Here is a 20,505-nt window from a genome sequence, read left to right as displayed (position 1 = left end):
TAAATATTTGCATGTATGTGTATGAATTTATATTCCAGAATAACTCCGGAACGTCTGGAGCAACTTCAACCAAACTTGGTAGACATATAACTTTTAATGTAGAAAAAAAAATACTGTGGTAGCAAGACCCCTAGGGATGAGTGTTGAGAGGAATGACGTAATAATAATGCAAAACGACTGATATTTGTGTGCAATTCATAGGTTTCCCATAGGCTCCCAATGGCGTTTTAATTCCAAGTTCATTCCTGTCGGAAGAGAATTGTAGGCGAGGGGGAGTGAAAAATAAAAAATGTCAAAAATTACTGAAATTTTTGTTGAATTCGTAGTTTTCGGTGTCGGGGAAAAAGTCTGACCCGTTTTCAATGTCTTTCGGAAGGTAGGTAGTACCTACTTGAAGCTAGACTTATTAATCAAATAAATATGATTAAAGGTTTGTTTTGTTGGGATAGGATGTTTCAATATTTATGTCAAAAGTAGAATATCTTCTGTATTTTTTTTTTCTATTAAACTATGCGAAGCAATGCGGAAGCGAGACTGCCCTTGGGATCGCGATAAATACAAGAAAATATTTTTTTGTGCGTGGGAAGCAAACCACAAATATAGAACACAATCATATTCACAACAAATGAAAACTGAAAAATCAGATGGAAAAATGTATTTACGAAAATGATAATACGGTTTTACCTTTTATCATATAGAGAAATATTGAGGTTAATAAGTGCAAAATGGTCAAAACATTCGTATTTGTAATTAATTTACACAATACAAGTAACTCACTACACAGTTTTATGAACTTGACACAATATGATCACAAACGTTGTTTCTTCCGTGATCACTTTACATGCATTACAAACCAAATCTTTCCGGATAAAACTTTCGAAAAAGATTGATCTTCTACTCGATCTCCATTCACTGCAGATTAACGTAGCTTATGAAAGTAACGGTGTCAACTAAGGAAATGAAACTTAGCATTTCAAAGTCTTGACAGCATCGACAACTTATCTCTATTCCATTTGGAGTCTTGTTCTTCTTATTCCCTTCCTCTGCCCATAAACAACCATCATACTTAGAATTGCTGCTTTAGGAGACTGAGTCAGACAATATAATCTTGCTTCATCCTGAGAGTAAACAGATGCAGACGAGTGGGGATCTTATTGATCTTGCAGACTTTTTGTTGAATGCCTCTAGGCCTGTCCCAGGTGAGACAAATGAATCAAGAAAGAAAGTTTTATTATGTTTTACAAAGAAAATCGTGATAAATGTATTAAAAGGCGCCGTATCTTTTTTTTTTTTTTATGAGAAAACTTGAGAACATATGTATTGTTTGATTCTTTCAAGTTGGTTTACAAAGGGAATAGGAGTTCTCGTGAGAGACATGATCTTGTTTTCGGAAATTCGTTTAAAAATAAATCTAGTATATTGTAATATCCTATGTGATGTTGTAAACAAACAATCCCACGCATCAGTGTTTACAAACACTACCACGTGGTTCGGCAAAAGGATCTTCCACCAGATGGATCTACAGTCACATGCAGACGTCGGCTTCTGGCCCCTCTCACGGAGCAGAAGACGACATCGGAGCAGCAGCGCCACCGTCACCCAAGGAACCCTATAAATTGGATGGACAAAGGCAACTCGATACCAGTTTTCTGGTGACCCTCCTCTAGTCTGCTACGGGACTTTTGGAGTAACCTAACCCCAGGCCTCTAGTCTGATACGGGACTACGCCTATCCTATCTCCTGGCTTAGCCTGCTACGGGGCTCTGTGGAGATCCTGTCTGCGACCTTACGGCCAAAGACTACCTATTTCTAACCTTTCATATTAGAAAGAACATTTTGTATAGTAATTTGTGAAAATACTTTTATAGTGGAAGCTTTTATAATAAAAACTGGTAGTGGGAGTCGATTTCGGACGCTCTTTTTATTAAATGCTCTACCTACAACCTATATGAGACAAAGTTTTACAATATGTACTTGCATTACTTCTTGTCTATAAGATTATTTCTCTTGTGCATACGTATATATATATATATATATATATATATATATATATATATATATATATATATATATATATATATATATATATATATTTAAAATTTATTTTAATTTATATTATTATAATTTAAAATTAATTAATTTTAAATAAATAAAAAATAAAATAATGTAATTTAAAATTTATATTAAAATTAATAAATAAATAAATAAAATATAATAAATAAATTTAAAAATATTTCCTCGTAAAAGGTGATATTAATCAGATTTCCAGGAGATCGACTGATACCTACGGTCCCCCTCTCGACGCCTATACGTGAGGATATAAGACAAGTAGATTAACACGAGCGAGAAAAAAAAGTCCTTCATTAATTATAACAAAACTATATTTTGACCATGCTGGTACAATGCAACAAAGACAGTTTTCATTAATGTAATTCTACTTTTTTTCTTTTTTTTCTTTCTTTTTTTTTTTTTTTTAACTTGGAGATAGATTTTAGTGGACAATCTTCACAAGGAAATGGAAGTTGAGTTCAGTACAATCTAGTTTTCCATCATTTGAGTCGTCTTTGCACATTGTATACGTTCTAAATCCTAACTGATTCACTGAATGATTGTCAATAATAAAGATTACACTGTGAACTAGGCAGTTCAAGATCTATAACTATGTCCTGTTTCATCAAGATTGGATTTTTTTGTTGTGTTCTATTGAAAGTTTTTAATTTCATTTAATCGAAACTGCAACTTTGATCTTGATGCCCAATAATTCGAAAACTAAAGGTCTGTAAACAATAATATTTAATACACTTGCTGAACTTGTGGAAATCTATCACGATACCAAGTTTGGGCAAAATCGGTAGAGGAATCTACCAAACGAGAGTAAAACTGAAGGAGGAGAAGAGAGACTGGCATAGCCCACACCATAGCGAACGTCGGGGACGGCATGTTTCTGATTGTTCTTGGCCGAACATTCCTTCTTTCACTGGTCTTCCAACAGCATTGAACACTGAAACTGCAACAAATATAACCAAGGATATTTCTCCACGGTGTCTGTTAACATTTATTTATTTATTTTCTGTCTCCCAAACTAATATAAACAAATAATGAATAAAAAAAAAACTGGTGTCCTAGCCTTTACCGGAAAATTTAAGTTTAGTTGGCAAAGTGTTAAAGTAAATTTGAAAAACACATAAAAATAACACTTGTATATGCTGGATGCCAACGCTTCCCAATTGAAATATCTACCATGGTTACGTTAGCCATACAAACTGGCAAGAGATGGCTAATCGTTAAGGGCTTTAGAAATAAAAATCGAATTAAGGTTGTAAAACCATTAGTAGTCGCTCTAAGTGGTTTGCTATAATTCACGATAATCAATCGCTTGTAGTGTTTTTATAATATCAGTCCAATTTCTTAAATATGTCTAAAAAAATATTTTATTCCGTTTTGTGCATTTCGTAAAAGCATTGTTTTTAAAAGTGTCCCTGTAGTGATTTTACTTCCGTTATACATAGCAGGTGAGGCATTTAAAATTGTTTTTGGAAATATCTGGTAAACTACAAATCGGATTTTTTTTTTTAAAAAGTTGTAACATAAGTTTTTGCGTCGAAGGGAAACATCCAGCGATACCACACTCAACCCCCTACCCCAACCCCCGGGGTCACGAGTAGGGTCAACTTTGAAATCTTAAATAGGAACACCCATTTTTTGTTACAGATTCGGATTCTCCGAGAAAAAATATACGTAAGTTTTGTATTGAATATTTTGTTCGTTGCATGATAGATTGCGTTGTAATCGACAAAACTCAAAATGGGTAAACACCGCTGACAAATGATAAGAAAATGTTCGAAATGGTGACTATTTTCTGCAATACATTTTTTATCATTCAAATTACCGTGTACGAAGCAAGAACTGCTACCATGCGTGGTTAGACTCTCGCTGTAGATGTAACACTTGCAATGTGTATTGCAGAGAACGAGCACCATTTCGAACATTTATTTTAGTAAACAATGAAGATGTGTGAGAGGCAAGGGGACTCCCCCAAAACAAGCACCTCGATGGTGAGAGGCAAGGGGACTCACCTAAAAGAAGCACCTCGATGATGAGAGGCAAGGGAATTCACCTAAAACAAATACCCCGATGGTAAGAGGCAAGGAGGTTCACCTAAACAAGCACCCCTGTAGTGAGAGGCAAGGGGACTCACATAAAAAAAAAAAAAAAAAAAAAAAACGAAGGGAACATACTATTGCTACGTCCATGTTGTTCCTGGGGAACACTAAAACTAGATTTTAATTCATTGATAAAACAAATCGTGAATTTTTCCAACTGCTGTCCATTTCACCGACATTTGTGACAGAAATTATACCAACAATGTGGACAAAGTAATGTATTATGTTCTGGAGAATCAATGTATTTGCTGTAAAAAACAAGTTTCTCATTACAAATTTTAGAATAATTGCCTTTCTAACCTCCTGAAATGGCGCTGGAGGGATCAACTATGGTGGATAGCATTTGCGAAGATATCAAAACTATTAACTTTCCTAATTTGATGTGTATTTCTTGAGATATTATTTTTCAACTGTTTGTAACCCATTTTGATTTTTGTCGATTACAGCGCCATCTATCACACAACGAACAAAATATTCAATACAAAAGTTACGTATTTTTTTCTCGGAGAATCTGAATCTGTAATAAAAATGGGGGTTCTTATTTAAGATTTCAAAGTTGATGCCACTCCCGCCCTCAGAGTGTGGGGCAGGGGGTCGAGTGTGGTATCGCTGGATGTCCCCCTTCAAGACGAGCTTCTTTTGTTTGAACTTTTTTAATATCTGATTTGTAGTTTTCCAGACATTTTCAAAAACAGTTTTAAAATGCCTCACCCATATATTAAGTACGGGCTTTGTTCATAAGTTTAAGCAATTGTTTTATGGTATCATTTTATTATTATACAATTTCCAAATTTGTGGTTGATTTTTTTTCGTGTCCCTAACGCCTTGTGGTGAAAGCGCCTCTAGTGTTCATATTCATTTTTTTTTTTATCGTACTTTCTTGTGAAACGAACTGTACATGTCAACTCCAGAGCATTTTTAGTTGCACAACAGAGTAGAATGTATGATTAGAAGGTAACAATTAATAACTTAATTAGTTTTTTTTAGTAAAACAGTAGGCAGCAAACATTATATGAAAATACTAATCGATTTTATATCTAAAAAAAAAAAAGAAAACTCTAGTTAGTATGGAAGTGGTGAAATTGAAGTTGCAAGATTTAAAACTAATAATAATAATAATAATAATAATAATAATAATAATAATAATAATAATAATAATAATAATAATAATAATAATAAAAGTCCAATTTGTTAAACAATCTCCAAGTGTACCTGAGATCGGGATTCCAGCTTAACTTTGCACCTTAATAGCCGTGTGCACCAACAAAGTTTAAACGAGCGTTCACTCAAACGCGTTCAACATTAAACTTTCAAGTTTAAACGTGCTTCCAGGACTTTCGTTGCACCATTGAAAGTCTCGTTTAAGTAAACTTCGGTCAATTTTTAAAATCGACTCTGATTGATTGTCGTCTTTTGTTTCTAATCCTCGTTTAACAAAGTAACAAATGAAGAAAGTATACCGCGTGCTGGTCTTTTCGACTTTCGAGATTGTGTGCATAGAGTTGTGACTAGTCTAATTTCAGTGATTGTAATTGTGATAGAAAAAATGAGAAAACGAGCAAAAAAAAAAAAAAAAAAAAAAAATCCGAACGCGAGAAATGTAATTTCATTAGTGGAAAAATACAAAGACATTATTGAATGTAAACAGACTGACTTGGATCAACGAAGTTTAAACCCCCAAATTCAGCCGTTCAAACTAAAACCAAGTTTATCCACCGTTTGACCGAGACGTAACCTTGAACCTTGTTGGTGCAACAGACATTTTCACTTAGCTTGGTTATGACCCTCGTTCAACAGTTGAACTTCGTTGATGCACACGGCTATAAATGCCATTACCTACGACGGGCGTTCAAGTCAATCCGAGATGTTTTTATAGATTTAAAATCGAATCCCATGGTGGAGATGGTGCATGCCGTAAGAACTGGCAACTGTGTCCTGTTACTGGTAGGCATCACTCATTTCGCGCGCCTGTGAAGAGATTCTTATTCAAGATGGCGGACAACAGTGTGTGATGAAGTTTCTAGTAAAGAAGAGCACAAAAACCACCAAACTACTTGGTGCTGCAGCCCTCTGTGGGGCGGAGCAGCTCCAATGCTATCGTTAGCAACAGGTTGAACTACATCCAGTCTAACGACGCACACGTAGTCAGTGCCCTGCGTCGCTCTAATAGGCATATCAGGAGCTTTCTAGATCTAGTGGCCTTCACGTCTTTTATTCACGTGATTCCCCAGTTTCTCTTGGAACGCTTGGTGAATGCCGACTATTGGGAAGCACCGTCTGGGAATTGAATCCTGGCTCACGCGAACGTGAGTACGGTGTACCCTTAAGAAGAGCATAAAACCAGCTGAAATTTTCAGAGAACTTCAGTCACATTACGGTGATGAGACACTCAGCCGCAGTAAAAGCAAGTGCTTCAAAGATTGCTATACACCTGTCACTGCCGATCCCAATCGCGGTGGATACCAGCCCATAGTAGTCATTCCTGGGAACGTTCAGCGCGTTTTAACAGCGTATCATTGAGAATCGTCACATAACCTGTCGTGAAATTGCAAAGATGTGCAATCTTTTACGAGAAATAGTGAACACAGTAATTCGTGAACGTTTGCTGTTCCAAAAGGCTAGTGCACGCTCAGTTTCAAAACAGCTTTTTGTTCTTGGTCGGCCAAATGGACTTCGTGGTGGACAAACTGGATTTTCTCCGGCTTTTTCCGTTTCCTCCCACTTTATTCATTCCACCATTGTATTCATTTCTTATCATCACCGTCTCCTTTAGCCTAGCCAACATAACCGTGAGATGTAAAACAGAAATATTTTATTTTAATTTTCCTTAATTCTTGGTCAGCACAGAAGACTAGAAGTCTGCACTGAATTTTACCACTATGAGAAAGAAAAAACATTTTTTATAGGAGGTCAATATTTCCAGAGTAACGATGGAGTTGAAGTAAGTTGCCCTAGAATGGGTCAGTCTTACCGACTTGTCTATGCCGAAGCCTTCCAGTCATTCTTTAAACGCTGGTATTAATGTACAATTGTAGTTATGATTATCTGGAAAAATAACACTTTTCGCTCCTTTTTTAAAAAGAAGTCGGGGATTGACTTGAGCGCCCCTTGTACTTCTGTTTAAATCCTTGTTTTCATTATTCTGATGACATTTGTGCACATTTGTCTCCCTTATAACTAGTGATTTAATTTTTTATTGCAGGGAGAACAAAGGCGAGGCAATAACTGTGTTCTTTGACCTCGCTGATTGTGGTTTGTCAAATGTCGACATGGAGTTTGTGCGTTACCTTATCAGCTTATTTAAGTCGTATTACCCCTACTTCCTGAATTACATCCTCGTATTCGAAATGCCTTGGGTACTAAATGGTAAGTTATTGTTACGTTTATGTTATTTTAATTTGCTACAATTTATAATTTAATTACAACGCTCAGTGTGTTTATGACCTCTTTTACTTTCAAGCGACGAAATAAGAGGTATGATGATCGTGAAAAAAAAAATCGAATTCGAGATTTTAACGGATTTATAAGTTTAATTTCCCATAGATACTAAAAGATTTTAACAACAGAGACCATACCATTCAGCATATGTGAACCAAATTTTAATCTTAAGGTTTCCATATGATTCTTCTATGGAGTTTTTTTCTATTTTCTTCCCAACCCTAAGAAAAAAAAAAGGGTTACTGAAGGATGAAAATAAAAACGTGCCATTTTCTCAAAAACGGCTCTAACGATTTTGTTTGTATTTCATAAATCAATTTTTCGAGAACAACCTCATAATATGATATAAATAATTTCTCTGGGATAAATCTAGAATGGGTAGTTTACTCTTCAGGTGAGATTTTTCTCCGGACGATTTTCTCTAAAACAACTTAAGTAATTTTGTTTATATTTTGTACAAGGTAACCAGAGACGTTCTTGCCGTTCAAGAGAAGTGATAAATAAAGAGCAATACAGTGGGCTGTACGTAACTTTACGTTTCGAAGTAATCTCTATCAACATCCAACACCTTGTGCAGCTGCAGGAACGTTGGCAAATACCCTGGTGATAAAACTTGGCCGTCATGGATGAAAAGACGTCCGTCAGTACGTTTCGCAGGTTTCCCTCATTTGCCAAAGATCTTCTACGGAAGTGGTTGTCGAGGGGGTTGAGTTGATTTTAACGTCCCTTTCAGCAGTGAGGCTATATAAGACGGGACCTACTAATTAACATGGAATCCGAACCACATGAGCTCCCGCCGGGCTGGTTGTCGAGGGAATGAAACAGGTGGTAATCTGTTGGTGCAAGGTCTAGTAAGTATGGTGCAGTCTCTCTCAGCCATGCTGTTGAGAGTTCTTCCGGGTCCTCGCTGTCACATGGGGCTTGGCATTGTTGTGCAGGAACAGCACACCCTTGCGCTTCACCAATGCCGGCTTATTCTGCCGCAATGCACGTTTTGCAACTGCTGAGAGTAGAGATCAGCAATGAAGGTCTGATCAGCTGGAAGGAGCTCGTAATGCACCACTTGCTGACAGTTCTGTCATTGAGACCATAACCTTTGGTGGGCGCAGATGTAGTCTTGAGGTGGAGGAACAGGGTCAGGTAGCTACAACCAATGTCTGGTACGCGTAGGAGTGTCATAGAGTACTCACATTTCGTCACCAGTGAGCAAGCGATTAAAGATGGGTGTGTTCAGGTGCAGAGTAAGGAAGGACAAACACTCTACTCGTTCCTTGTTGGCTACCGATGGAGTACCTACTTGCCTAATATGTATGGCTTCCCTATTCCATGCAAGTGCAGTCTGAGTGTTTCAACAGAAACATGGAACCTTTCTGCAAGTTTATCACATGTTAGACCACTGTCCTTCTCGATGGCTGCTTTCAGGGCGTTGTCATCCAGCACGTGTGGTCGTCCACTACGAGGTTCATCCGAAATGCTCACATCTCCCGAACGAACGGAATTTCTGGAACTAGTGCCTGGTAGTGTGTTCGTTCACAGCATTCTCCCCAAATGCCTGGCATATGCGGCGCTTTAAAGTCATACGACAAACACACGCGAACAAGCTGCTTCGATATCTCTACTTCTCTTTGACAGCTGTGACTGTTGTATGTGCGCAACGTCCCTGTATTACTGAAGGTCGATGGTCAAACTAACTCGCGATCGCTTGGCAGGCACATGTGTCATTTCTTTTCCTGTTCTTTGAGCACATTATTGGGACGTCAAGAACGGCAAGAACTCTTTTGGCTAGCTTAAAAATAAATACTTCATTAATAACCTGATGGTATGGCGTAAGTCATGTTGTTTGAGAAAGAAATCTGAGGGGTATTTTTTTTCGGACGATTTTCTCAAACAACTACTGCAATTTTGGTCATATTATATATATATATATATATATATATATATATATATATATATAATATTTCATTAATAACTTAACAATATAGTCTGAAAAGATCCATGAGTGCTTGTTTGCTCTTGAGCTGGATTCAACGATTTTCTCAAAGATATTTGGTTAATAGTTAATAACTCTGTAATGTTGCGTAAGTTACTTACGAAAAAAGTCACAAGGGGTAGTTTATTTTTTTAACAGTCTTGTGAAATAAAACTCATGCAATTTCGATATTTTATGAACAAATATTTTATTAATAACTTTTACACAGCATAATTAAATTCTTATGGAAAAAACTACAAGGGTTGTTTACTTTTGGGGATGAGTTTTATTTGTGTTAATTTTGTTCGCGTTTCACAAGAAAATAGTTCGTTAATAACTGCAACACAACATGATTTAGTTTAAAGAATTGGGGCGAGAGAGTTTAGTACGATAGCCCGTACCTTCAATTTTTCTCCGGATGACTGAAATTACAATAGCACAAATATTTATGTTTTTGTTTGATCGATAGAAGTTTAAAGTGGTATTAGCACTCAGGCTATGCAGTGTATTCGGAAAAAAATAGAAAAGAAATAAAAAAAAACACTTTCGGGGAGTTAATCCTCACATGGAAACATAGCTCAGCTCCCTCATGGCCATATGTTCCACGTTAAGCTGTAGGTTCACGTTTCATACAGCCTTGCTGCTGAACTGGACTCTAAACCCGGAATCAATAAATCCAATGAACAAGAATTTTAGAAATGATCAAAAAATGGATCAAAAGATTGCGATGTTGCCCAATAATTATGGCATCAAAAGCATCAGGTACCAATGTTTTAATGCTTGGAATCCTCTTCCCCTAGGTATCAGAGAACTACAAACTTTTAGCAAATTAAAAAAAAAAAAGCTGGACGAGTATTTAAAAAAAATAGACAATACCATGTTAATGTGTCATTATTATTATTGGTATTATTTTTATTACGAACTAATTAAGTATTTATAACCTCATGTAACTTTGTGTTATCTACATATATTAAGTATTTACCCGCCATCCTATAATATGTAAATAATTTCTGAAAGGGAGAACCACAAACAGCAAAAGCTCGGCCTCTCCCTGAATCGCTATAAAAATTAAGTAACTGTTTTGTACTCATATACATATTAATAAATTGTATTATATTCTATAATTAGTTTTTGGATCAGGGGTCACAAAAGTTAAGAACTGCTCCTAAATCGAGTTTTCTTATTTTTTACGGAATAAGCACATCATATTGAGTAAATGGTTAGTTTGGGTTTGGCTACACTATCTGTAGTTCTCGAGATATGAGGCCTACAAGAAAATTTTTGCCTGAAATATATTTGATCTTTTGATACAAAAACATAGCCAACATGGATGCACAAAAGCGTAATTTGTGAGCTGTAGCGCGTCTAAAATTGATCACAACGATAAAATGAAAGGTGTCGAAATGAGTTAATTAAGAAATTAGATTTCTTGGCTTTCGATATCTATGACCATTTAGCCCGTCAAGTATGAGGGATAACGTCCCTCGGCGAACACACTATCCGAGGAAAGGGAAGGAGGTTTTACGCTAGGTACCATCCCGGCATTTGCCTGGTGTGAATGAGGAAGACCCAGGGGAACCTCACTTAGAATGGCTGGTCTGAAAAAGCTTTTACACTTTTTCAGCTGAGTGTCCCCACCCAAGAATCAAACCCGAACCGCTCGCACCAAACGCAAGATCGTTAGCGACTATGCTACGCGGGGCCACAAATGTTGGATCAAAGTCATGTGCAAGAACATAGTGCTTATTTTTAGCTTAGATTCCATTAGTCAGTGGATGTGCAACATGGGGCGGCTAGATAGTTACCTTAGAAACACACAACGAAATTCACGAGGTGTTCTGCAGACGAAAAATGTTTGATCAAGAATTGAAAATTGGCAAACATTCCACATACACTGGTACATTAATGCAATCTAAACACAAAATAGCTTATATATTTGTTTTTACCTGTTGTTTATCTGACATTTTGTTCTTGAGTTATGACTCTTTTTCTATCCTTGTGATCAATTTTCGATGGGCTTATGTAACTCAGAAACCAGGCGTTTGTACACTCACGTTAGTCTATAATTTTTTCATGTTTTCGTGTAAGAATTCATTACCCGAAGTTTTTTGTGTTGTTTCTGAATACCTTATATAATGCAAGACCCTTCAATTGAACATCGAATCCTTACTAAATGTGTTTACTTCCATTGAGAGTTTCAACGAGTTTGATGCCCTTTATAGCATACTAAAGGTGCTGGAGATCGGCAGGGCGAAATTCATTTAAATATTAGACGAAACTGAGGTGAAGATGTTGAAATGAGTTATCTATGGTCGAAGGCGTTACTGTTCTGGTTCAAATCCTAAAATCTAAATGGGAAGTGTGGCCATTACACAGTGGGCACCAGATACAAACATTTGAGGAGTTTAGCAAGCGAAGTTGTTATTCATTCCACTTACGTTTCTTCGAAGCCACGTTTCTTGAAGACAGGAGGTGAAGCTGGCTCAGTGATGCAGTGCTAGTCTCTGATATTGGAGAGCCATGATTCGATCTCAATCTATGCAAGCCTGTAATCAGCAACAATGTGTTCGTGGTTTTACTCGAGATTCCCTCGTTTTCACTCAGCTAACTCACTCACTTATTTTCATTAATAGTCCATCTTGTTTAACTTAACGGGTATGATAGTGGGACGTTAAACTATTTTTTTCTCTCTCCAAGATTGCTGGGGTTACGTTGATCAAAGTTTGCTTGATGGTGGTGGTCATGGTGGATGCTTTTAAAACGAAATTCTTATGATAGATCATGTCCTTGTGGAAGGTAGCTGAAAACATCAACGGTGATTTCTTTAAGATTGCTTGAAATAGAATGACAAACTTTTCCGCGTTACAACCCTTAGTTTATGATTCACGAGATGTAATTCTTAATAACGTAAGTGAAGCACGTGCTTCATTTATTGCATCTGTAAGAGTTCTGTATGGTTTCAACTAGTTATGCTGTAGCCTTGTTCACCCTGTTAAGTCGCTTACATGAAGATCGAATCGCTTTGTAAACACGAGGTACTCGCGGTAATCAGATTTCTCCACGCTGTCGGCATCAGAGATCTACCGGCAATTCTGTGAAATATACAGACCGGATTTCATGAGTGAAGGTACGGTCAAAAAATAGAGCAGACAGTTCACAGCAGGACACACTAAGGTACACTCATGTCCAAAATGATTGTCGCATATCTATAACTGTCTTCTTGTAAGAATATAATTGGATAATGATTTTTCAGTGTACTTTTAATACTGATACTATGTGTATAATCGGGAAATGTATATTTGTGATAAATTTCATAGGGAAAGAATTATCAACACGAAAATTAGAATGAGTAAAACAAAATGTTGCTAAATGGACAAGAAAGTTTTATTTTCCTTTTATTGTTCTTATTTACTGCTCTTTTGACATGAAATTTGCCACATATATGTCTTTGCTGATTATTCACTTACTAACATTATAAGAAATACCGGGCGAATTCGTTATCACATTATATTCCTACAACAACAAATTTATAGGCATGTGAGGATACCTTTGGACTTGAGTGTACATAACGAACACCGGAGTGATGGACCGTCCATGAATACACCTGAATTGGTTGTAAGTGTACAGCAACCAACTCTGCAGAACCGGCAGTCCGCAATGTCTGAACTTTTGTCAATAGTTCGTGTAGATCTCTCATTCTGTTCTCCACGAGATCGTCACACCAGTTCTTGGCGCAGAATTCTTTGACATAAGCATACAAATGCCGCTGACAGTAATAAAATCGTTTTATTTTGGTGTTTGTTTTTCATTTTACAGTTCATTGGAAACTATTTTATAGATACGCCACGTAATTATAAGTTAAGAATTGCAGTGGTATAAAAAAAAAAGTATAGTTGATACTTACTGAGTGATCTGAGTGGAGAGCACCGACTACAGGAGTGAGAGAGTGTTTGGCTGTTCTGGGAAGCGGACTGGATGGCGTAGTGTTTAATACATCGGCACGGTATGCTGGAGATCCTGGGTTCGAGTCCAAGTCCAGTCATCAGTTTTTCACTCTTTGTATGTTATTCAGTTTGCACCTACACAGGATTCGTTGTGTAAAAATAAGTTTAAACCGGTTGTTTCCTCCTTTCATTAGCCCCTTGCTTACCAGTGACATCTATTGGGATATCGTGGAAACGTATCTTTTATTAAGGGTCATATTAATCCTGGAGATGATGAAATTTGTTAGTGGATGCAAGGCACAAGTTAAATCTACTATTTCTCCTTAGATGACTAGCGTACCATTGATATCCATGTGGATGTCATGAAAACGTATCCTTTATTAAGGGTCGTATTAATCCTGGAGATGATGAAATTTATTAGTGGATGCAAGGCACAAGTTAGTTCTACTATTTATCCTTAGATGACTAGCGTACCATTGATATCCATGTGGATGTCATGAAAACGTATCCTTTATTAAGGGTCATATTAATCCTGGAGATGATGAAATTTTTTAGTGGATGCAAGGCGAGGCTTAGTTCTACTTTTACTCCATAAGTGACAGCACCTTGCTGACAGAAAAGACAAAAAATATGTTTTGTCAGTAGATGACAGGCCTAAGGGAGCATTCAGTTGACGATAAACAATTAGCAACTTCAAGATCGGAAAACTATGTCTTTGATCTCCGGTCAGTGTTGCCAACCTGAAGCAGCATAAAATCCCTTCAAAACATCATCATTTCCCTTTTTCACTTCAAATGTTCCACAATGTATTTTTTTTATCAGTAGTGTGAATGTTTTCCTCGTGCGTGCACAGTAACTATGCCCTGTATAACGGTCTAGACAGTCTTTTAACGAAAGCCTAGTATTACAGCACGCAGATAGGAAAATTACACCTGGAACGCAAGAGGTTAATATATAGTTGATATTTGTTTAATTCATTGTTAAGTCTTTTTTTTTCTAATGTTAAGGTGCGTTACATTAAAAAAAAATAGAAATGAAGTTTATTTTTGGCTTATTACTGAAAAGGTGGCCCCAACTCTGTTGACTTCATAGGGATCCCTGGGCCTCTAAGTCCAGATCTGAGAGGCTATCTAAAAGACGTTTGCTGCTCATTTTCAACATAACTGTAGAAGTAAGTTCAAGGGAACATCATTTAACACTTACTTATTATTTTTTCTTTCCAGCCGCATTTAAAATTATTAAATCATGGCTTCCCGCAAAGGCAGTGGAAAAAATAAAATTTTTAAATAAAACCAACTTGAAGGAGTATGTACCACTTGAGCAAGCACTAAAGTGTTGGGGAGGCGAAGACGACTACGTCTATTCGTTTGTCCCAGAGAGCCGGTCCATACCCAATGGCACGCTAGATGACAGGAAAAAGGTAAGTGAAAGCTGTGAGCAGATAAGTAAGTTTACTTGTGGTCTCTTAGCTGGGCATTGGGAGCGTAGAAGCAGCCAGCACGCTGCCAGCAGTTATCCGTGTATTATTAGCAACTGTTAACACAATTACAGCACAGCTGAAATCGGTAGTCCCAGAATTAGGTCGATCGGGACCAACGTCACACTGTTCCGTTGTCTTTGATGTGAACGGTCTCGGGTTCGATTTCCGGTGGGGACAGTCGGTCGAAAAATTGTAAAAGCTTTTCAGGTCATCCGTCCTGAGTGAGGATTTCCTGAGTTTTCCTCATTCAAACTAGGCAAATGTTGGGATGGTACCTAACGTATAGGTCTCAGGCCGCTTCCTTCCTTCTCCAATCCCTTCTTCCTTCCCTTTCCTCGGATAGTGTGAGTGCCGAAAGACGTCATCTCTCATACAAGACGGGCTAACATGGCCATGGATGCCGAAAACCCATAAATCCGATTGCTAAATCCTAAACCACACTGTTCAGGAGTGAAATATCCAAATCTGCCAGTGACATCTCACCCGAGGTTGGCATAGCGTTAACCGTCTAGCGGTATTTGCATAGCGCTGAAGTGTACTGACGCATCACAAAAAGGATTAAAAAAAAGTTACCACCAAGAACAACAAGCCACTTTAGGATCATATTGCGCTTTCCGATGAAACAGTTTCGCGTATTCTAGGACAGCGATAGGCAGTAGAAATGGAATCGATTGACACCATGATTCAGCACAATTTCACCATTCTGCTGTAAAATACATCGGTATAATTCTCATAGTGAGAGATGCAGATTGGAAAGGTGGTCTTGGTAACCTCATTCTTTGCGATGGGCAAATCAATGCTGCTATATACATCGAAGTGTTTTATAAGATAGATCGCAATTCATCGTTGAAAAAGGCGAATTATTACGGAACACCGAGCAATTCATGAATGATTGTGGACCATGTCCTTGGGAAAGCTGACAGTCGTTATAAAATTCAAAATGGGATTCTAATCTTCGGCTCGGACAATTCCCTTACATGAATTCTATAAAAAGTTTGGTATCTCCTACAACTAAAATGCAGAACTTGCCACACACTCGTCAACAAACAATAGTTATAATATTCATTCCACAAGTTCAATACGATTCACATCACAGGGGCTGCACTACCTCAGTCGTAAAACGATTACTTTTGGTGAGTGGAATTACTGGTTCGATTCCAAGTTATGCCATGTGAGCTTTGTTGTGGACAAACACCGTGTATGCGGATTTTCTCGGTGCTCTCCCGTTTCCTCCCATTTCTTCATTCCACCACTTTATTCATTATCCTCACTACAGTTCCCTTACTCTAGATGCATAATCGTGAGACGTTAAACTAAAACTTTCATTTCATTTCATGATTCACGTCAGGAACTTGAGTAGGCTAATCCAGTCCGCGAACATTGCTACTCATATACCACATCCAAGTATCCATTAGAACGTGACACCTGGCATTGTCGACTTGAAAGTAGTCAGTAAAAATTTTCCAATATTGGGATTATTTCAGTAGACACAATGCTATGATAGACTTCTTGTGTCTTTTACCGTGTTTCGTGGTTAGCAGGATACACTCTGGCAGAACCGTTTTTCTAGTCGACATATCCCCACATTTTCATTGGAGCGGAAAATTGAATTTTGGCTTATCACTACTAACAACTGTTTTTTTCCCACATCACTAATCAGGAACAGTGAACCTATATGCACATCAAACCTCCATAGGAGATCAGAATAACCAATCCCTATGCTTAATATATTACTTACGCTTAATGAAAAAAGATATTTGTACGTAATCAATTGTGGTTATAAATTATTTTTGGTGTCAATTAGGTTTATAATTCCATCTTTTATCTCGCGAGCCTCGATCCAGATTTAATTCTGTTTCCCTCGTCCTAATGAAGTGGGATTCATACGTTGAGTTTTCAGTTTGGGAAGAGGTTTATGGAGCAAATGTATTTTACTTATGTTGTGCTGAGGTCGCCAAATGTTTTGGACAATTCAGACATCGCGAGATCCTGGTCCTTGGAGTCTCTAATATATATTCTTTGATCCTCGTTGACTTTTATTTTTGTCATCTCTATGTAAGATTTTTCACAAGTGCTTGTAACGAAATACGTACCAAAGCTACTAAGATTGTCCACAGTAACTTTTGTATCCTGTGAAGTTATTCTTTAATTTCATAGGTGATTTTAGTGTACGTTAATACCACATTATTTGCACTTTTCCCAATTTATACGAAAGTTTACGCCATAAATGGAAATAAATCCACTTTGCACTATTATCATAAACCTTGACTAATTCTTCCTTACGTTGTTTATGGATGCATAACTCTTACTATTTGCATTTTTCTAATATAGTTTTTGAATAACCGTTAAGTAGGCCTAATTGTCAACTAGTTTTAATTGTTGCTCCAGGATTAAAAAATAAGAAATAATACGCACAGGTACAATGAAGTGTACGGGGTGGCTCAGTGGTAGAGCGTTCACCTCTGGTGCATGGGGTCCCGGGTTCAAACCCTGCTCCCCCAAGTGAACTTTGTGGTGGACCAACACCGTGTGCATGGGTTTCCTCGGGGTTCCCCCGTTTCCTCCCACTTTCCTCATTCCACCGTTTCATTCATTTCTCATCGTCACCGTCTCCTTTAGCCTAGCCGGCATAAGCGTGGGACGTAAAACTCAAAGATTTAATTTTATTTTTTAATAATGAAGTGTAAAATGAAAACCTTAACGTAATAATGGAGGAGTTGTCCGTGCAAACAGATATGACCTAGATGAAGTTACTTTGAGATAATGTGAGAGAACTACCTATCTTTCACATTCATTTGAAGATATTGCAGTTGAGTCCAAAGTGTGATTTATAAAAAGTTAGCATGTTCAAAACTATTTTCGTGAAGATACTTAACGGAAACCATGAACAGATTCTCTTTAAGTGTAATTTTCGTGATAACTTTCTAATTTCGACTTCACCAAATATCAGCCGAGGCTTCTGGCCAGTACGTGGAATCTAAGATCTTAGCATTTGCAGGCAAATCACTCATGTCTTTCAAGCAGGCTCTTTCCAACAACATGTTTCAGACTTCTATGACAAAAGAAAGAAGAGACTAGAGAAATCAATGTTCGAGAACTTCAAAAGAAACGTGCTGGTACTTGGTAGCATATATTTAATATTGTGTAACATCGTGGCTTACTAGTGAAACGTGTTGTATGATGAGAAGGATCACATGTTTGAATTTGAAGCATTTAATAGACAAATATTGTCTCTACGAATAAAGTGATAAGGAAGGGATTTTTCATTTATCTGTTTATTTTTCCCTACAGGATTTAGCTATTGAGCATTACACTGAAGACCCTATATATATATATATATATATTTTGTTTTAATTCATGTTTTAGATATACATTTAAAAAAAATCATGTCATACTGTAGCATGTGCACGATACGATACATTTTGGTCGTGCAATACTGTTCCTGTAAGGTTTTTTACCGTTGGTACAAATAGCTGTACAGAGTTCCATAGAACAGCTATGTTATGTAGGAAACTGTAAATTGTGGATGAAAAGTAGATTCTCTCTCATCTTTTTCACAATTATTTTCATGTGATTTTTCCCCCCAGTATATTGTTTTCAATAAATTAAACAAAAGCTGCTCTACTTTAAGGAAGGATGTATCGTACAGTTAATTGAGCAATTGGGAAATATTAGTTCAACATCCCAAGATTACATTCTCTCGGCTAAAGAAAGAATTTGTTAGACGAAAATGTGGAAGGGAAATGAAAACTCCACGACGTTGCTCATTACAATCTTCATCGTCTGGGATAGCGCCAGAGACGCCTCGCACTAGAAGTTGAGGAGAGATGTAGAGATGTCCATATTGCAATCGGGGCTCCCTCAGGCTCGAACGAGCTCAGATTAACTATCCACAATACCACTCACGCTCACTAATTTCAGTAAGAGTCACGCTAGCTCAGACTCACTATCCTCAATTGGGGTCGTGCTCACGAATCTCAATGAGACTCACGCTAGCTCAAATTCACTCTCCTTGATGGGGCTCTCACTCACGAATCTCAATGAGACTCACGCTAGCTCAAATTCACTCTCCTTGATGGGGCTCTCACTCACTAATCTCAATGAGACTCACGCTGACTCAGACTCACTATCCTCAATGGGGCTCGCGTGAGGCTCACGCTATCTCGGACTCGTTATCCTCAAATGGGGCTCGCGTTCACTAATTTCAATGAGGCTCACGCTATCTCGGACTCGTTATCCTCAAATGGGGCTCGCGTTCACTAATTTCAATGAGGCTCACGCTATCTCGGACTCGTTATCCTCAAATGGGGCTTGCGTTCACTAATTTCAATGAGGCTCACGCTATCTCGGACTCACTATCCTCAAATGGGGCTCGCGTTCACTAATTTCAATGAGGCTCACGCTATCTCGGACTCGTTATCCTCAAATGGGGCTCGCGTTCACTAATTTCAATGAGGCTCACGCTATCTCGGACTCGTTATCCTCAAATGGGGCTCGCGTTCACTAATTTCAATGAGGCTCACGCTATCTCGGACTCGTTATCCTCAAATGGGGCTTGCGTTCACTAATTTCAATGAGGCTCACGCTATCTCGGACTCACTATCCTCAAATGGGGCTCGCGTTCACTAATTTCAATGAGGCTCACGCTATCTCGGACTCGTTATCCTCAAATGGGGCTCGCGTTCACTAATTTCAATGAGGCTCACGCTATCTCGGACTCGTTATCCTCAAATGGGGCTCGCGTTCACTAATTTCAATGAGGCTCACGCTAGCTCAAACTCACTATCGTCAATGGGGCTTGTGTCACACTCTCTCGTTCTCGGACTCGCTATCCTTGATGAGACTTCCTCTTATTAACGGCATTGGTCTCGCGATTCTCAGTCAGGTTCGAACACCACTTTGATCGCGCTCATTAGCCTCATACAAACTCAGACTCGCGAGTTTGGAAATGAGCGCTATACCACTGAACCACCGTATCCCCTACAGATAACACAGCCACACACACAGAATAATAATAAAATAAATAAATAAATAAAAGTTCTGTGCATCACATCCCAGGGTATGGATCCGATGCATTTTGTTACACAGAATCCAAATTTCGAAACCCCAGGACGATGAATCGTGTGAATTTTTTGTTATGGGCGAAAAACTTGAGCGATTTTGGATAGGGAGGAGACACGTTTTCCGCCGATAAAACAAAATTGACATGGCCAATCGTCCTACCGTTTCGAAATTTGGATTCTGCGTAACAAAATACATCGAATCTGTACTCTGGGGTCCGCTGAACAGAACTTCCGTTTTTTTTGCATAACTGGGTTACGTGTATCCTCTCTATCCAAAAGCGCTCAATTTTTTCGCCCATAACAAAAAATTAACACGATCAATCTTCTGGGGTTTCGAAATTTGGATTCTGTGTAACAAAATACATCGAATCCATAACCTGCTGTCCGGTGCACAGTATTTATTTATTTATTTATTTATTTATTTATTTATTTATTTATTTATTTATTT

At 37.8% G+C, this 20,505-nt stretch overlaps 1 protein-coding gene across 1 annotated transcript in view; it reads left to right on the top strand.

Annotated features, from left to right (window-relative positions):
• The window catches only part of LOC145674473 (motile sperm domain-containing protein 2-like), a 218,885-nt gene that overhangs the window by 58,848 nt on the left and 139,532 nt on the right, over positions 1 to 20,505 (top strand). The window contains exons 5-6 of the mRNA XM_081744586.1: positions 7,366 to 7,529; positions 14,738 to 14,934. Coding sequence (XP_081600712.1) covers positions 7,366 to 7,529; positions 14,738 to 14,934 — 361 coding nt within the window. The remainder of the gene's footprint in view (positions 1 to 7,365; positions 7,530 to 14,737; positions 14,935 to 20,505) is intronic.

This window comes from Thermobia domestica, chromosome 17 (genome assembly GCF_964235325.1).
Source record: "Thermobia domestica chromosome 17, izTheDome1.hap1.1, whole genome shotgun sequence".
NCBI classification, from domain to species: Eukaryota; Metazoa; Arthropoda; class Insecta; order Zygentoma; family Lepismatidae; genus Thermobia; species Thermobia domestica.
This window is presented reverse-complemented; position numbering and strand designations above follow the sequence as displayed.